Below are 17,706 nucleotides of genomic sequence, written 5' to 3' on the forward strand. Positions count from 1 at the left end.
ATAGTCCTAAACATGTATGGGTCTTCCAAATTCATGAAGTAAAAACTGATAGAACTGAAAGGAGAAATAGTCAAACCCACAATTACAGGAGGAGATTTCAACACTCCTCTCTCAGTTACTGACAGGACAAGTAGACAGAGTATCAGAATGGATATGGAAGACCTGAACAATGCTACACACTTCCAGGACCTAACTGACATTTGTAGAGCACTGCACCCACCATCAGCACAACACATATTCTTCCCAACTACATATGGAATATCCTCCAGGACAGACCCTATGCTGAGCCCTAAAACAAGGCTCAATAAATTTAAAAGGATCAAAACCCCACAGAATTAAAGTAGAAATCCATAATAGAAAGACCACTGGAAAACCCCCAAATCCTGGCTACATCACTGCCTAGCTGTGTGACCTTGGACTTTGCGTCTGTTTCCTCACCTGTGAAATAAGTATAAATATAGTCCCTTCCTCATAGGCTGTTGTGAGGAGTAAGTGAGTAAATCTGTGAAAAGGGCTCCAAACAGAGCACGGCACAGGGTAAATGCGACGCTAGTGTTTGTTCTCATTTTCTTGGTGACAAAGGGCTGGCTCAGGAAATGCGGCACCCATCCAGCCTGGCTTCGGAGCCCCAGGGCAGCCACTTGGCACACCCTGGCCCTCTCTGTCTTCCCTGGCAGTTAAGAGTGGCTTGGAGCCCTGGCGGCACAGTGGTTAAGAGCTCAGCTGCTAATCAAAAAGTTGGCAGTTCGAATCCACCAGCTGCTCCTTGGAAACCCTGTGGGGCATTTCTACTCTGTCCTATAGGGTCGCTATGAGTTGAAATCGACTCGACGGCAAGGGTTTTCCTTTTTTTGGCTCCCTGCAGACCATATAGATCTATGGGGCTTGAAGAGATACTGAGAGGACCTCCCAATACCCCCAACCCAAGCAGATGCTGAGAGCATGTGAAAGCACTGTGCTAGGTCCTGGGGAGAAGGGAGGGGCGGATAGAGGGATGAATAATACAGCCTCCTGTAAAATAAAACCAAAACCCCAATACCCCAAGACCCAGGGTCTGCCACAACCCCTCCGGAAACCAACTCTCTCCAAACCCACCTTATGAATCAATGTTGTCATTCACTCTTGACAAAAGCATTCATGCTTGGCACATACCAGGCCCCACCTTAGGCCCTGAGGATACAGCAGGGAACAAGACTCAGTCCTCAGCCTCAAAGCACCACCTTCAGCTGAGTTGGGGGGAGGTGGGATGGACATGCAGGTGACCTAGCGTGGCAAGTGTCTAGGAGCAGAGGGCCATGGGAACACTTGGAGCAAGGTAGTTTGGATCAGGCTTGGAGCATCATGGGAAGTTTCCTGGAGGAAGTCGTGTCTATTTAAGCTGAGGAATGAGAGGAAGTTGGTGGGGTGGGAAAGAATTGCAGGAAGTACATTTGGGAAGAGGAAAGGCTACGGGAAAGCCTGTAAGTAGGAGGAAGCGTGCTGCCTTTGAGTAACTGCAAAGTGTGGCCTGACCAGGCGATAGCAAAATAAGGGAACAGACCACGGGCTGGAGAGAGATTGGGACCGGAGAGGCCAGATCTGGCCAGACCATGCGGGCTGGAGGCCTTGTTGAGGAGGGTGGACTTGATCCTGAGGTCACTGGGGAGCCAATACAGGGCTGAAGCAGGGAGGGACGGAAACCAGATGTGGGTGTTTAGAAGACCCCCCTGGCTGTCGTGTGAGGAAGACACTGACCAGGATGAGAGTGGGGCACGAGGCCAGTAAGGAGCCTGCTGTATATGACCCGGGGCCATGAGGGTGTGGGCCAGCCAGGTGGGGGCACTGGGCACAGAAAGAAGTGGGCGAATCCATCTTGGAGGCAGAATCCATCAGATGGGATGACGGATGGGATGTGGGCACGGGGGAGGATGCACTCTGGGTTGACTCTGGGGGTGACACAATGCCCCCCAGAACCAGCTCTCTCCAAATCCGCCCCATGGATCAATGCCTCATTCACTCCTGACAAAAAATATCCCTGGTACACACCAGGCTCCCCTCCAGGCCCTGAGAATACAGCGAGGCTGACTGGGCAGGGAGGGAGCCACTCACTGAGAGCAGGAGAACAGAGGGAGAATCAGATGTGGGAGTAAAGACAACGGGCTCCCACATGGACAAGCTGAGTCTGGGACGCCTGTTGGCCACCCAAGAGGGGCAGGCCAAGCGGGCTGGATACTCAGATGCCTGGATACGAGGCTTTAGGGAAGTGTCAGTATTGAACAGCAAGGAAAGCCCGGGTGAGGATGAGAGGGCCCAGGGGGCACAGAGTACTGGTCTCCAGGCAGAGAGCGCCCCCTAGGAGGTGTCTGAGGGGAGATGCTCGGGAAGGTGTGGGGGGTTATGGTGGTCAGTGACTGAGGGGTACTATGGATTCCGGTGGGCAGGGCAGGTACTCAACCATGAGTGGCACAGTCTGAACAACAGTGACCCCGGTGTATGACTACCCGAGCCTAAGACCTAACTCGTCGATACTTAAGTACTTTTTGCATGGAGTCCCTGGGTGGTGCAAAATGGTTAACACACTCAGCTGCTAACCAGAAGGTTGGAGGTTTCAGTCTACCCAGAGGTGCCTCAGAAGAAAGGCCTGGTGATCTACTTCCAAAAAGTCAGCCACTGAAAACCCTATGGATGCTGGAAACTATGGCCCCCAGACACTCCGTTAATCTAGAACTGAAACCATTCCTGAAGCCCACTCTTCAGAGAAAGATTAGACAGGACTATAAAACATAAAATAATATTCGTGAGGAGTGTGCTTCTTAGTGCAATCCAATACACGAGACCAAACGGGCGGGTCCTGTCCAGAGGCAGGATGAGAAGGCAGGAAGGGACAGGAAATGGTTGAAAGGACACAAGAAACCTGGGGTGGGAAGGGGGAGTGTGCTGTCACATTGTAGGGATTGCAACTAATGTCACATAACAATATGCGTATAAATTTTTGTATGAGAAATTAACTTGAGCTGTAAACTTTCACCTAAAGCACAATTTAAAAAATTAAAAAAAGAAAACTTTATGGAGCTGTAAGAGAGCAGCAGGGAAACTAGATTAATGGAAACGGAACAACCAGAACGGAAATAATGAGAAGGTTCACCATTGTAAACAATGTAACCAACATCACTGAACAATTTGTGTAGAAATTGTTGAATGGGAACCTAAACTGCTGTGTAAACCTTCACCAAAAACACAATAAAATATTATTAAAAAAAGAAAAGAAAACCCTACAAGCACAGTTCTACTCTGACACACATGGGGTCGCCATGAGTCAGTGTCAATTTGAAGGCAACTGTTCTTTTTTTTTTTTTTCATGGTTATAATATAAGCCAAAATCTCCAGCAATGCACCTATCATTTAAATGATGAATGACATGGATTGTTTTGTTTGGAACTTTGCCAAGAGCTGTTCACCATTTTGGGAAATCGGGTTTCTGACAGGAACTCCACTCACAGTATCTGAGCCACTGAGTTAAGACACATGGAGTAGTCTACATTAGAACGTTGTCATGTTCACCATTCACGGTGATTTGTATTTATACAAACAGAGTCGTCTACCAACTCTTTCAAAATGTCGAACATAAAGTGTCAACCAAACTCTATTAAATAGTCTTATTTCTCATAATTCCAACCTTATTCATCAAGAGTAGGTGCAACCACCTGAATGTTGAATTGCGTCTTCCAGCACAGGCCTGCCCAAGCACTTACGTACTGATAGCATTATTTTATCATAAACCACTGCCCTTCTTTTTCTCTTTTGTATTGCAATTAGGGCATTATATTGATTTGTTTTAAATTGATTTCTGTGTAGGTGGACTATATTATCCTTGAATTTCACCTCAGGGAGGGAAAGTGAGGGGGGGTGCTACAAAATATATGTGTTATAAAAAGAGGGTGTTGGGGAAAATGCAGAACAGAATTTCAAATTCTCATCGACTCCAGACTTTCTGGGGCCATGGAGGTTGGATGAACCCCTGAAACTATTGCACTGAGATAATCTTTAAACCTTAAATCAAAAATATCCCCTGAACTGACAGAGAACACAACAGAGAGTCCCTGATGGAGCAGGAGAAAAGTGGGGTGTAGAACTCAAATTCTAGTAAAAAGATCAGACTTAATGGTCTGGTGGAGACTGGAGGAACCCCAGAAAGCATGGCCCCTGGACTCTCTGTCAACCCAGTACTAAAACCATTCCCAAGGCCAACTCTTCAGACAAAGATTAGACTGGACTATGGGATATAAAATGATACTCGTGAAGAGTGTGCCTCTTAGCTCAAGTAGATACGTGAGACTAAATGGGCAGCTCCTGTCTGGAGGTGAGATGAGAAGGCAGAGAGGGTCAGGAGCTGGCTGGATGGACACAGGAAATCAGGGGTGGAAAGGAGGAGTATGCTGTCACAGTATAGGGAGAGCAATTGGGGGTCACATAACTATACATTTTTGTATGAGAGACTAACTTGAATTGTAAACTTTCACTTAAAGTACAACAATAAAATAAAAAGAAAATATCCCCTGAAGCCTTCTTAAAAACCAAACAATAGTTTAGTTTAACGAGTAAAAAATGTCTGCCTTGAGCATTATGCTCTTTTAAGAACTATTTATACAGGATCAAACTGACAATAGCACCTCAAAAGATTAGATAGAAACCTTAGGGGCAATGAGTTTTATGTTATCGGAGGGCAAGAGAATGGTTTTGCAACTCAAAGAATGTAATACATGTGTATGTTTTGCTGTGTATATTCTCAACAACAAAACAAATAAAAAATTTTAAAAAGGGGGTGTAGGGTCTGTGGATGCTGAAAAGCAGTGGTGAGGAGGAGCGAGGACCACCATTTGGGGGATGGCAAGGCAAAGGAAGCCAAAGAGAAATGAAACAGAAGATCCAAAGAGGCGGGAGGAAACCAGAGGGATACAGTGGCCTAGAGGCAGGGGAGAGCTTCCAGAAGGAGGGTGGCTAACAGGGCAGGTGCTGCTGACAGGTAAGACAGGGACTGGATTTGTCAACAAGGAGGTCACAAGTCACCTTGGTGGACCTGAGGGGTGGAGAGATGGGTGAGGAAAGAATGGCCTGGGGAGGAGTTGAGGACATTGGCAAAGGAGTGGCTGAAGGGCTAGTCTAAGAAGCCCCGGAGATGGACAGCTGTGAAAGCAGGCGGGGCTCCAAGAACAGGAGAGAGGGAGGTCCAAGGGTTCACTTCACTGGAGTGACTACAGGAGAGCCCGGGAGGGGCAGGGGCTGTGGTTAGAGTGAAACCTCAGAAACCTCGACCTCAGAGGCAGAGCTGTCCTGAATGATGACCGACCTCGGATGTGGCAGCTAGAGGTTGTGGCCGCGGTGGACACTGGAGCTGAGGAGCCAGGAGGCAGGTTCTGGCCAGACTGCTGCTGTTCACATGGCAGCCGAGTCCCCTAGGATGATGGCACCAAACCCCCACCACCCCACCACTGAAGCGTGAGTCCCATGAGGGTGGGGGCTTTGCCTGCTGAAGCTCGGTGCCTGTATCACTTGGGGATTAACAAACATTTGTTGAAATATTTGTTGAATGAGTGAATGTGGGGAGGACTTGGGGTGGAGGAGAGAGAGTGACAGGTGCCAAAGGCTCAAACAGGGAGGGAGCATGGCCACGGCTGCCCAGATGGCAGTGATGAGAGTGGGCAGAGACCACCAGCTGGACATCATGATTACAGAGGAAGAGGGTCTCTAACAGGTAGAGAAGGGGTGGCCTGCAGAGAAGCAGTGATGGGTCCCCCCACCTCACATGGAGACTTGGCTGGATTTTTGAAGGCAGGTCTCCTCAGAGCCTTCTCAGCCACCTCCTCACACTCGAGCTCTGTCCTACCTTCCAGAACACCCTCTCTCTCCTTGGCACCTTTAAGGCTTCGGGACTCAGCCTAGATGTCACCCTACCTCATTCTCTATCGTTCTCTGTCACTGCACCGTTTGTGTCCCCAGTAGCACATTTTACGTGCATCTGATACATCATTAGGTTGAAAATACTAGTGAGTTTCATTTGGGGTCTGTGGTAGAGAGAATAATGTTCTCCACAATGTACACGCCATAACCCCTGAAATGTGTGAGTATGTTGTCTTACATGGCAGATGTCATGGATTGAACTGTGTCCCCCCAAAGTCTGTGTCAACTTGGTTGGCTAGCCCATTATTCCCAGGATTACGTGGTTTTCCTCCATTTTGTGATCTGATGGAATTTTCCTATGTGTTATCAATCCTAACCTCTATGATATTAATGAGGCAGCATTAGAGGCAGTTACATTAATGAGGCAGGACACAATCTACAGGATTAGGCTGTATCTTTAGTCAATCTGTTTTGAGATATAAAAAGAGAGATGTGAACAGAGAAAGGGACCTCCTACCACCAAGAAAGAAGGGCCAGGAGCGGAGCGCATCCTTTGGATCCAGGGTCCCTCCTAGAGCAGACAAAGATTGATGACAAGGACCCTCCCCCAGAGCCAACAGAGACAGAAAGCCTTCCCCTGGAGCTGGCGCCCTGAATTCAGACTTCTAGCTTCCCAAACTGTGAGAGAATAAATTTCTGTTTGTTGAAGCCATCCACTTGTGCTATTTCTGTTATAGAAGTACTAGCTAACTAAGACAGCAAATGTGATTAAGTTAAGAATTTTGAGATGAGGGGACTATCCTGGATTATCCTGATGGGCCTGGTGTAATCACAAGGATCCTTGTAAGTAGAAAAAGGAGATCAGAGTCAGAGAGTGAAGATTCGAATATGCTACACGGATGACTTTGAAGATGGAGGAAGGGGCCGTGATCCAAAGAAAGTGGGCAGCCTCTAGGAGCTGGAAAAGGCTAGGAAACCACAAGGAAACAGATTCTCCCCTACAGTCTCTAGAAGAAGCACAGCCCCACCAACATCGTGATTATAGCCCATTGAAACCCATTCTGGATTTCTCACCTCTAGAACTGTTAGGATAATAAGTCTGTGTTTTTTTCAAGCCACTGAACTTGTGGTAATTTGTTGCAGCAGCGACTGAAAACCAATACAGGGTGTAACAGTTGAAATGATGCAAATCACAAATGTTAAGAGAAAAATCATCAAGAATCTAGAATTTTGAAGCCAGTGGACCACGTGAATTGCTAACTATTACCACATGGCAGTTAGTTCCACTTACTGGGAGAGAGAGAAACCTACCACCCATTAAGGTTAGTCTTGACTTCAACAAATTTTGAAAGAGACAGTGTCTTTGGGAATAAAATGTGACATCCCCGTATTTATTTGTTTCCTTGTTTATTCTCAGCCCCTCTGCCTCTTGAGGGCAGGGATGGGGCTGGTTTTCTTCACCCAGTGCAGGGCAAATGGGGGGCTCGATAAGCATCTGTTGAATGAATGCTTGATGCATGAACTCTGATGGGGCAGAGGCAAGGAGGAACCATTCCTCCCAACAAGGGCAGATTAACCAGTAAGCAAGGTACACATGGGCTTACTTGTGTTTACGTACTAATCTGTAGTGTACAATTTTGCATGCGAAATTGTACACTACAGATTAGTAAGTAAGCCCATGCATACCTTGCTTATTGGGTAATCTGTCTCTGCTACTCAAGAACATAACATGCCTGGGATTGCTATGCAGACGTTACCAGGGCCTCATCCAGGGCCTCAGGAGCAGGGCTGGGGTCCAGCTGGGTGCGTGGCTCAGGAGAGGGAGCCCCAGTCCTGGTCATGCCCTGCCTCTAAGTGACTGCATGCTCTTAGGCAAATCACCTGCTTTCCGGGTCTCAGTCTCCTAATCGATAAAACGGGGAGAACATTCTCTGTCCAAAGTATTCTCCTGAGCTTTCTGTGCTTCTGATGAGGAAAAGGATGTGAAAAGGGCTGTATGAACTGCAATTCAAGCCCAGCGGTTATTTACAAGACAAGGGTAGTGTTATGGGTTGAATTGTGTCCCCCAAAAATGTATGCTCAAGTCCAAAACCCCCAGTGCCTATGAATGTGACCTCGTTTGGAAATAGCATTTCTGCAGATGGAGTTAGTCACGTGCTGCATAACATCCATTAGGGCAATGTCAGACCACATATACATCACGGTCCCAACCCCCATACAGCCTATTATATTAAAACTTCAAGGTACATACAATGGTTCACAATAACAAACAGTTGCTACTTTGTGACATGCATTGAAACATTATCATTATTATTACTGTATTATTATCTTAAAGATGTATCTGGAAGTGTTTCTTTAATGTTTTTTATGCATAGAAAGGTACACTATATACTAAGACAAACATTTGACTGACATTAGCTATGAACTATACTTCACTGTTCCGACTTACGTACAAATTTCACTTAAAGGAATTTAGGAACAGAACTTATTTGTAATCTGGGGACTGCCTATATATAATACAGTGTCCAAATCACGTAACTTCCTATTTCACAGAATGTACCTGGAACGTTAGGTGACACATGACTGTATTTAAGCTAGCATGAGGTCATACTGGAGTAGGGTGGGCCCTAATCCACTATGACCAGTGTCCTTATACGAAGAAGGAGAAGAGACACAAAGATAGCAAGACACAAAGGGAAGAAAGTCTTGGGACGATGGAGGCAGAGACTGAAGTGACGCATCTATAAACTAGGACATGTCAAGGACTCCGGGAAACCACCAGAAGCTGGGAAAGAGGCAAGGAACACGCTCTCCCTCAGAGCCTCCAGAAAGAATCAACATTGCCCACCATTATGGATAAGAGTTGTGCCCTCCAAAAATATGTGTTGTAAATCCTGACGTCTATGCCTATGGTTATAATCTCATTTGGGAATGGGCTGTCTTTGTTACGTTAATGAGGCAGGACTAGTACAGGGTGTATTTTGAGTGCATCTCTTATAAAATATAAAAGGAGCAGATTAAGCAAGCAGAGATGGGGGAAGATAGATGCCACGCCATAAGGAGATCTCCAAGGAACAGGAAACAGAAGCTGAAGAGACAAGGACCTTCCCCTAGAGACGACAGAGAGAAAAAGCCTTTCCTTAGAGCCAGCGCCCTGAATTTGGACTTCCAGCCTCCTAAACTGTGGGAAAACAAATTTCCGTTTGTTAAAGCCACCACTTGTGGTATTTCTGTTATAGCAGCACTAGATGACTAAGACACCCACACCTTGATTTTGGACTCCTGGCCTCCAGAACTGTGAGATGATAAACTTCAGTTGTTTCAAGTCACCCAGTTTATGGTTCTTTGTTACAGCAGCCCTGGGACACCTAGGTAGTAAATGCAAACGGCACGGAGGCCAGGCCGGAAAGCGACTGAAGTGGGCTAGAGGAGTCAGGTGCGTGGGGACCGAGGCCAGCGGACAGGCACGCCCACAGAGGGGGTAGCTCAGCTCCACACATGGACGGACCCAGATGGGAACGCAGGCCAAGCATTAGCAGATCTTCCGAATTTGCAAGAAGGGTAAAAAATCTGGGTCTGTGAGTAAATCTGCCCACCTTCTAAATGTCGGCAACTGATTCAAAATTTTCAAAACCTGTGGGCCAGGCGCCATGAGAGGTGGGTGGCTGCCCTCTGACATGTGGCTTCTGGGGCTTGTCTCAGGGCAAAATAAGTTCTGTCCAAGATTCAGGTCCCCGTGAGGCTTCCAGGGAGCTGGTGTTTCTGTTTGGGCCTCAGTGCTGGCCTCCAGACAGTGGAGGCTCTCCCAGCCTGAGGACGCTAACTCGCTGTCACCACCAGGGTGATGATCCGAGAAAGCAAGAGCAACACGGATCCTGTTATGATTACAACCCTTCGAGCCAGCAGAAGGCTGTTCCGGGCACAGAGCACTTCCCATACATAACTTTACCCAATTCTTCCAGCCCTGAGTCACAGGCCCTTTTATTCCCATTTTTCAGATGAAGAGACCGAGGCATGGAGAGGGGATGGCAGGTCACCAGGGTCTCATGGCTGACCACCCCATTCGCTGTCACACAGCTCGCGGTGGGGACAGGGAACCTCCCGGGGGACCACGGCAGCCCCTACCCCGTCCACCCCCAGGCGGGGTGCTGACCGCGGGGCCTCTCACCAGACTCCGCTGACGCAGCGCGTGGACAGCGCCCGGGGCATGATCTCTGAGCCCTGCTGCATGAAGCCCCCCACGGGGAACCAGAGGCTGTTGCCCAGCGTGTATTGGTTCTCCAGGATGTGGGGGCGTGCTCGCAGACATGGGTGCGGGTTATACCACTCGTAGGGGCTCAGCCTGTGGGGAGACATGGGGTGGAGGGGTGGTGAGGTGGGGAGGAAAAGGAGAGAAAGAGAGAAGAGACAGAGACACCATGAATAGAAGAGACGGAGAGAGAGAGAGAAAAAGGAGAGGAAACGAGAGACAGACAGAGGGACACAGCAGAGGCAGAAAGAGACACAGAGACAGAGTGAGACACAGAGAGAGATACACAGAGAAAGAGACACACAGAGAGACAGAGAGAGGGACACGGCAGAGGCAGAAAGAGACAGAGAGATACACAGAGAGATGCACAGAGATACACAGAGAGAGACACACAGAGAGACAGAGAGAGAGACACAGCAGAGGCAGAAAAAGACACAGAGATAGAGTGAGACACAGAGAGACACACAGAGATACACACAGAGAGAGATACACAGAGAAGACAGTGGAGGCAAAAGCTGAGAGGGATAGAAAGACCAGGAAGGGGAGAGGCCCAGAGAGAGAGGGCCACAGAACACAAGCCAGGGCCACGGAGGGAGACAATGAGACTCCGAGCCTGAGCAAGAAAGGGAGAGAGGAGGGTGCGAGGAATCTGCGGCCCTGAAGCTGAAGCGAGCAGGCTGGGCCAGGAGACAGAAGGTGCTGGTCAACCACAGAGGCTCCTGGCTCATGGGCTCCCGCCCTCCTTCCCAGGTGGCCAGTCGGGGACTCACCTGGCGGCCAGGAACAGGACGCAGCTGACAGCCAGGTAGGCGAGAAGCATGAAGAGCCACACAGCAGGGGAGAAGGGGTCCAGGAAGGAGAAGTAACCAGGCTTGCGGCCCTGTGGGGAGAGGGAGTGAGACCCGGAGCCACCCTGACCTGAGCTGCATTCCCAACCCCTGGCTCCTCCTGGGACCCAGGAGCCTGACTCACCCTTCCAAGGTCACTGAAAGCCAGGCCGTCCAGCCTGCAGTCCCCACCACGCCCTTGGGAACGCGGGAAGCTGCCCCCTACCATACACCTGTAGGCTCCCACCCCGACCTCCACGCCAGGCAACGGCCAGAGTTGCCAGGGATGACTAACCATGTGCACGCGGTAGAGGATGCTGATCCCCAGGGTCATGAAGGGCTTAGAGAAGTCGATGACCTTCTCCCGCTCAGCCGTGATGGTGAACGCAGCCACAGCCAGGTCTGCTTTCTGCTGGAGGGGAAGCAGGGCAGAGGCAGGGAGTGGGCCAGGGAGACAGAGACGGGCAGTTAGAGAGAGATGCACTAAGAGAGGGACAGAGAACAGACGGGGTCAGAGGCTGGACTGATACCGAGAGTCCACTGTGGCCTGAAAGCAGCTGTTATCTTCTCCATCTGCTGTAAGAGGCCCTTCTGGTCTCCCTCCTGCCTCGCTGCCCTGCCCCATCCAACCCCTCCTGTCCTGTCCAGTTCAGCATGAAGGCCCAGTTCTGATCCGGACATGGCCCTACCCTCGCCCCGCCCCCTGGCCCCATGCAGAAAGTCTGAATTGGAATGCCTGGCCCAGACCTGCTCTGACGTCCTCTATGGGCCTTGGCTTTCTCTTCTGACTTAACAATTACAGTAATTCCCCCCCCCCCCCTTATCCACCGTATCGATTTCCGAGGTTTCAGTTACCCGTGGTCAATCATGGTCTGAAAACGTTAAATGAGTACGTAGCATGATGAAAATCTCACGCCGTCCCACTGTGTCATTCACATAACTTTTATTACAGTATACTGTTATAATTGTTCTATTTTATTATTGCTGTCAAGTCGATTCCAACTCATAGTGACCCTATAGGACAGAGTAGAACTGACCCATAGGGTTTCCAAAGAGCAGCTGGTGGATTCGAACTGCCGACCTTTTAGTTAGCAGCCATAGCTCTTAACCGCTGCGCCACCAGGGCTCCATTTTATTATTGTTGTTGTTAATCTCTTACTGTGCCTAATTTAGAAATTCAACTTTATCATACGTATGTATGTATAGGACAAAACAGAGTACATACATGGTTTGGTACTATCCCTGGTTTCAGGCATCCACGGGGGGGTCTTGGAACATATCTCCCGCGGATAAGGGGGGACTACTGTACCAACAGGTAACATTCATTAAGGTGGTGCCAACAGTTCAGCACTCGGCTCGGCTGCTGTCATGGATTGAATTGTGTCCCTTAAAAATGTGTGTCAACTTGGCTAGGCCACAATTCCCAGTATTATGTGATTGTCCACCATTTTGTCATCTGATATGATTTTCCTATGTGTTGTAAATCCTGCCTCTATGACATTAATGAGGCAGGATTAGAGGCAGTTATGTTGTGTTGTAAATCCTACCTCTATGACGTTAATGAGGCAGGATTAGAGGCAGTTATGTTAAAGAGGCAGGACTCAATCTACAAGATTAGGTCGTATCTTAAACTAACCTCTTTTGAGATATAAAAGAGAGAAGCGAGTGGAGAGACAGGGGGACCTCACACCACCAAGAAACAAGAGCCAGGAGAACAGTGCATCCTTTGGACCCAGGGTCCCTGTGCTCAGAAGCTCCTTGACCAGGGAAAGATTGATGACAAGGACCTTCCCCCAGAGCCCACAGAAAGAGAAAGCCTTTCCCTGGAGCTGGCACCCTGAATATGGACTTCTAGCCTCCTAGACTGTAAGAGAATAAATTTCTCTTTGTTAAAGCCACCCACTTGTGGTATTTCTGTTATAGCAGCACTAGATGACTAAGACAGCTGCTAACCGAAAGGTTGGTGGTTTGAACTCACCCTCCTCTCTGAGATGAAGATTTGGGCCACCATGGAGGGCTTTGCCAAGACAGACCTTCTGTGAGTCCATAAAAATACCAAGGTTCCTGTATTAGCTGTGATTAGCCCTAAGACAATTCACATATTAGTCGTAACAGTGGCCGAAGACAGGCCTGGTGATCTGCTTCTGAAACGTCACAACCGTTGAAAACCCTATGGATCACAGCTGCGCTCCACAACACACGGAGTTGCCACGAGTCAGTGGCAGCTGGTTGGTTACTAGTGACTTTCATAAAGTGCCTACTACGCGCCCGGCCTCATGCTATGCAACACTTGATAAAACCTTCTATACTTCTCCCAACAGCTCTAGAGGGTTGCTGTGTTACTCCCGCTTTATAAATTGGGAAACTGAGTCTCAGAAAGGAGAGGTAAAGACTTCAGTGAGAAGAGGCAGAAGCTGGGGACCATAAAGCAGGGACATGACCTGTGCTCTCCCACCTCTGAAAGGATTCCCACAAGCCGTGAGATATGTGGGTGAAGGCACCCCCAGCTCACAGCACTGGGTGCTTGGCTCAACTGGAAGAATGGCCTCAGGGAGGTCCTTGGGGAAGTTCCTACACAAGGGGGGGGGGGGCGTGCCTGGGTCCAGGTCTGAGGTGGGGAAGGCCGGGGAGTGGGTGGGGAGGGAGCGAGAGAAGAGTTTGGACTGGGCCTGGCTGGCACACCCAGAATCCTTTTCGGAATGCACAGTCTGATCCACAAGGGCCATCTCGGCTCTGGCCCAGTGGACATTAGCTAGCCTCTAGCCGTGGGCTGGACACAAGACTGGGAGAACATTGCACTGCACACATACACACACCACAGATGCATACGTACTGTACACGCAAACAGAGGCAGCCACATCTACACCCCACCAACGTGACACTCCATGGCCGTGACCACACGAACATGCCAAACCCAGGCTGCCCACGATGCACACCATCTACTGAGAGGCAGGCAGGACACATGCATCAGCACACGCGTGCACAGGAGCAGACACGTGAGAGGCATGGCACACTCGCCCATGCATTTGTACAGGCGTGACAGAGGAGGCAGGCTGGGGAGTGAGAGCCCTGGCTTCCGCCCCTGCTCTGCCCCAGGCTTGCCGGGTGACCTCGGGCAGGAGCTTTCTCATCTCTGGGCCTCAGTTTGCTCATCTGTACAATGGGGTGGGTGGGCGCAGAGTCTCCCAGCTCTCGGGGCCCTGGCATTGGAACCCAGCTGCCAGGATGCACCCCCTGCAGGCATGCTGACTCCATCCCTCAGGCCTCTACTGGGCCCCAGCATCAAAGGCTGGGGGCAGGTAGGGGGGACCCCCAAGCCCAGATTCAAGCAGAGGCCTCCCCGTGGGGCTGACACAGGAGGAGACACACAGTCACCATGACGGGGCTGAGACTGAGAGCACAGGCTGTAACACAGGCCTAGACCGGGGCAGGGAGGGGGTGCAGGGTCAGAGCATGCCCCCAGCTAGTGGAGAGATAAGCCAGGCCCGGACCCGGTCTAGGGTCAGGGTAGAGGCACAAGCCCAAGACAGAATCCATGTCAGGAGATGACACAGTATCAGAGCACAACCTGGGTCAAGGAGAGACGCCACAGGCCCGAAAGACAACCGAAAGGGATAGAGAGGCGGCCCGCGCTGAAAACAAAACTCACGGTCAAGGACAAGTCACGAGGGCCCAAAAGGAAATTCAGGGAGAGAAGACGTAGACCCCAGAAATAATGTCAGGAGAGAGGCCATAGCCCCAGAAGACAACCAAGAGCCGAAAGAGATGGCCCAAGGTAGGAAAACCAGCCCAGATGAAGGAAACCAAAGACACAAGGAAAAGACTAGTCCACAGGACCAATGGACCACATGAATCACAGCCTCCACCAGCCTGAGCCCAGAAGAACCAGATGGTGCCCAGCTACCACCGCCGACTGCTCTGACAGGGATCACAATAGAGGGTCCTGGACACGGCAGGAGAAAAACGTAGAACAAAATTCAAATTCACAAAAAAAACAAAAACAGACTTACTGGTCTGACAGAAACTGGGGGAGTCCCTGAGACTATGGCCCTGGACACCCTGCTAACTCAGAACTGAAGCCACTCCCGAAGTTCACCTTTCAGCCAAAGATTAGACAGGCCTATAAAACAAACAATAACACACGTGAGGAATATGCTTCTTGGTTCTATCAAGTACACGAGACCAAATGGGCAACATCTACCCAAAAGCAAAGACGAGAAGGCAGGAAAGGACAGAAAAACTGGACACACGGAGCCCAGGGTGGACAGGGAAAGGGGGAGAGTGCTGACACATTGCGGGGATTGCAACCAATGCCACAGAACAATTTTGTATAAATTTTTGAATGAGAAACTAATTTGCACTGTGAACTTTCACCTAAAGCACATTAAAAAAAAAAAAAAAAAACAACTAGCCCAGGGTGGCGAGTGCCAGCCCAGCCCCGAAGCAGAATCCAGCGGCTGCGATGTGGGCAGGTCGAGACCAGGGCTGGATTCAAAGAACATCCCAGGAATCCCTAGATGTTGAGAGAAAGGAATTTTTTCCCTTCTGCCACTTTTATGACTAATAAGTGAATTGTCTTAGGACTAATCACAGCTAATACCGGAACCCTGGTATTTTTATGGACTCACAGAGGTCCGTCCTGGCAAGGCCCTCCACCGTAGCCCAAGTCCTCGTTTCAGAGAGGAGGGAGCAGTAACCTTTCGAGTGGGCTTGGGAGGGCGCTGGTGGCTGACAGTCCACGGGCCAGGTGCTCAGGAGAGGAGGAGTCAGACCCTACCTCCTGCCCAAAGCCTGCCGGGTTGCCCTGTGCCTTTCCCTCCACCCCTGCTCCGCACACCAGCCTCCTCACCCACTCCTGAGGCCAACCACGGCCACTGGCCCAACTTCTTCTCAGTATTCCCCGCATCTCCCCCAGGAGTACGGACACTGGCTGTGCTCCCAAGACACTCCTCAAGTCTGCCCATCCCTCTCCACCTCCACCCCCCAGACCCAGCCACAGGTTATCTAACAACTGCACTAGCCTCCTCACTGGCCGCCCTTGCCTCCACTCTCTCCCAGCTGCACAGCCCCCCAGTCCATCCCTATACAAAAGCCAAAGGGATGTAATTCCCATTTAAAACTCATCCATGGCTTCCTATTGCACCTGACAAACCCTTTCGTGGCTGAAGGGGTCCTACCTGATCTGAGACCCATGCACCTCGTGGCCTCACCTCACACCCACCCCCTTCCCCACTCGACTCCAGCCACAATGGCTGGCTTATTCCATACCTTAGGGCCTTTGCACTTGCTGTTCCCGTGCTCTTCCTTCAGTTCTTCCTCAGCATTCAAGGCTTAGTTCATGTGTCCGCTCCTCAGAGAGGCCCACCCGCCAGTAGCCCCCAGACCCCATCCTACCACCACCCTAGGGTCCTCTATCTCACATTGTTGTTGTCAGCTGCTTTCGAGGCAGGCCCTGACTTATGGTGACCCCAATGCATAACAGAATGAAAAGCTGTGTGAGCCACAGGGTTTTCACTGGCTGATTTTTGGAAGTAGATTGCCAGGCCTTTCTTCCTAGTCCATCTTAGTCTGGAAGCTCCACTGAAACATGTTCAGCATCATAGCAACACGCAAGCTCCACTGAAGACAGGTGGTGGCTGCTCACGAGGTGCACTGGCCAGGAATCAAACCTGGGTCCCCTGCATGGAAGGCGAGAATTCTACCACCGAACCACCAGCGACCCCCCCCCCCATTACCGTTTTAAATATCCTTAGCACTGTTGCGGAGTCCTGGGTGGTGCAAATGGTTAATGTGCTTGGCTGCTAACCGAAAGGTTGGAGGTTTGAGTCCACCCAGAGGCACCGAGGAAGAACGGCCTGGTGATCCACTCTGAAAAATCAGCCACTGAAAACCCTATGGAGCACAGTTCTGTTCTGACACACATGGGGTCCCCATGAGTCGGAGTCGACTTAACAGTAACTAGTTTGGGTTAGCACTACTGGCGACTCTCTTGCTTATTTCCAGACTGTCTTCCCTACTAAATTACAAGCTCCTTGTCAGGATCGGGCTGCCTCCCAGAGCCCACACAGCAAACACTCCCAACAAATGCTGGTTGGATGAATAAAGGAACAGCTGCTTCATTCACCACCTTCAACGGCTCCCCATCGCCCAGGGTCACACCAAGTCCAGCCTCTCTAAAAGGTATTTAAGCCTGCCTCAGCCTCTCTGGTCTTGCCACCAGAGCACACCTCGAGCCACCCGCCAGCCCTCCCTCCAGCTTCTCCATACCTCTGTGCACCCATGCCCTGTGTTGAGGCCCCCATTCCACTCTGCTGAGCAGGATCCATATATCCCTCAGGGTCCCCTCTCACCCTCCCCCTGGAGCAGCTTCCCTGGACACTGCTCCTCTCAGCACTTGGCTCAATTTGGGAATGATCTGTTTGCTTCTGTTTCTGCTACTAGACAAGGGCCCTTCAAAGGCAGGGAAAAGAAGTTCCCTCACGTGTCCAGCACAGAGCAGGCTCAGAGCAGATCTGTCGAATGCTCCATCCCATCCTCCCGTGAAAGCCGGGAACAACGGCCCTTCCTCTGGTGGCCACACAGACGTTTCCCAGACACACAGACCCCCTCCCTGGTGCTGCAATGGAACCTTTCACAGGTCCACATGTTTCCTCTCTGCAGCCGCTGGTCAGGGGCTTTGCACGGATGAGCTCGTTTCATCCTCAGAGCAACCCTCTGCCAGGGCCTCATTCTCACCATTGACACGAGAAGAAA

The 17,706-nt window shown here is 50.3% G+C and overlaps 1 protein-coding gene across 1 annotated transcript in view; it reads right to left on the reverse strand.

Moving 5' to 3' along the window:
- The window catches only part of GRIK5 (glutamate ionotropic receptor kainate type subunit 5), a 78,250-nt gene that overhangs the window by 20,295 nt on the left and 40,249 nt on the right, over positions 1 to 17,706 (reverse strand). The window contains exons 12-14 of the mRNA XM_012559174.1: positions 11,249 to 11,365; positions 10,897 to 11,006; positions 10,046 to 10,219 (exon numbers count right to left, since the gene is read on the reverse strand). Of these exons, the coding sequence (XP_012414628.1) occupies positions 10,046 to 10,219; positions 10,897 to 11,006; positions 11,249 to 11,365 (401 nt within the window). The remainder of the gene's footprint in view (positions 1 to 10,045; positions 10,220 to 10,896; positions 11,007 to 11,248; positions 11,366 to 17,706) is intronic.

This window comes from Trichechus manatus, unplaced genomic scaffold (genome assembly GCF_000243295.1).
Source record: "Trichechus manatus latirostris isolate Lorelei unplaced genomic scaffold, TriManLat1.0 scaffold00216, whole genome shotgun sequence".
In the NCBI taxonomy this organism is placed as follows: Eukaryota; Metazoa; Chordata; class Mammalia; order Sirenia; family Trichechidae; genus Trichechus; species Trichechus manatus.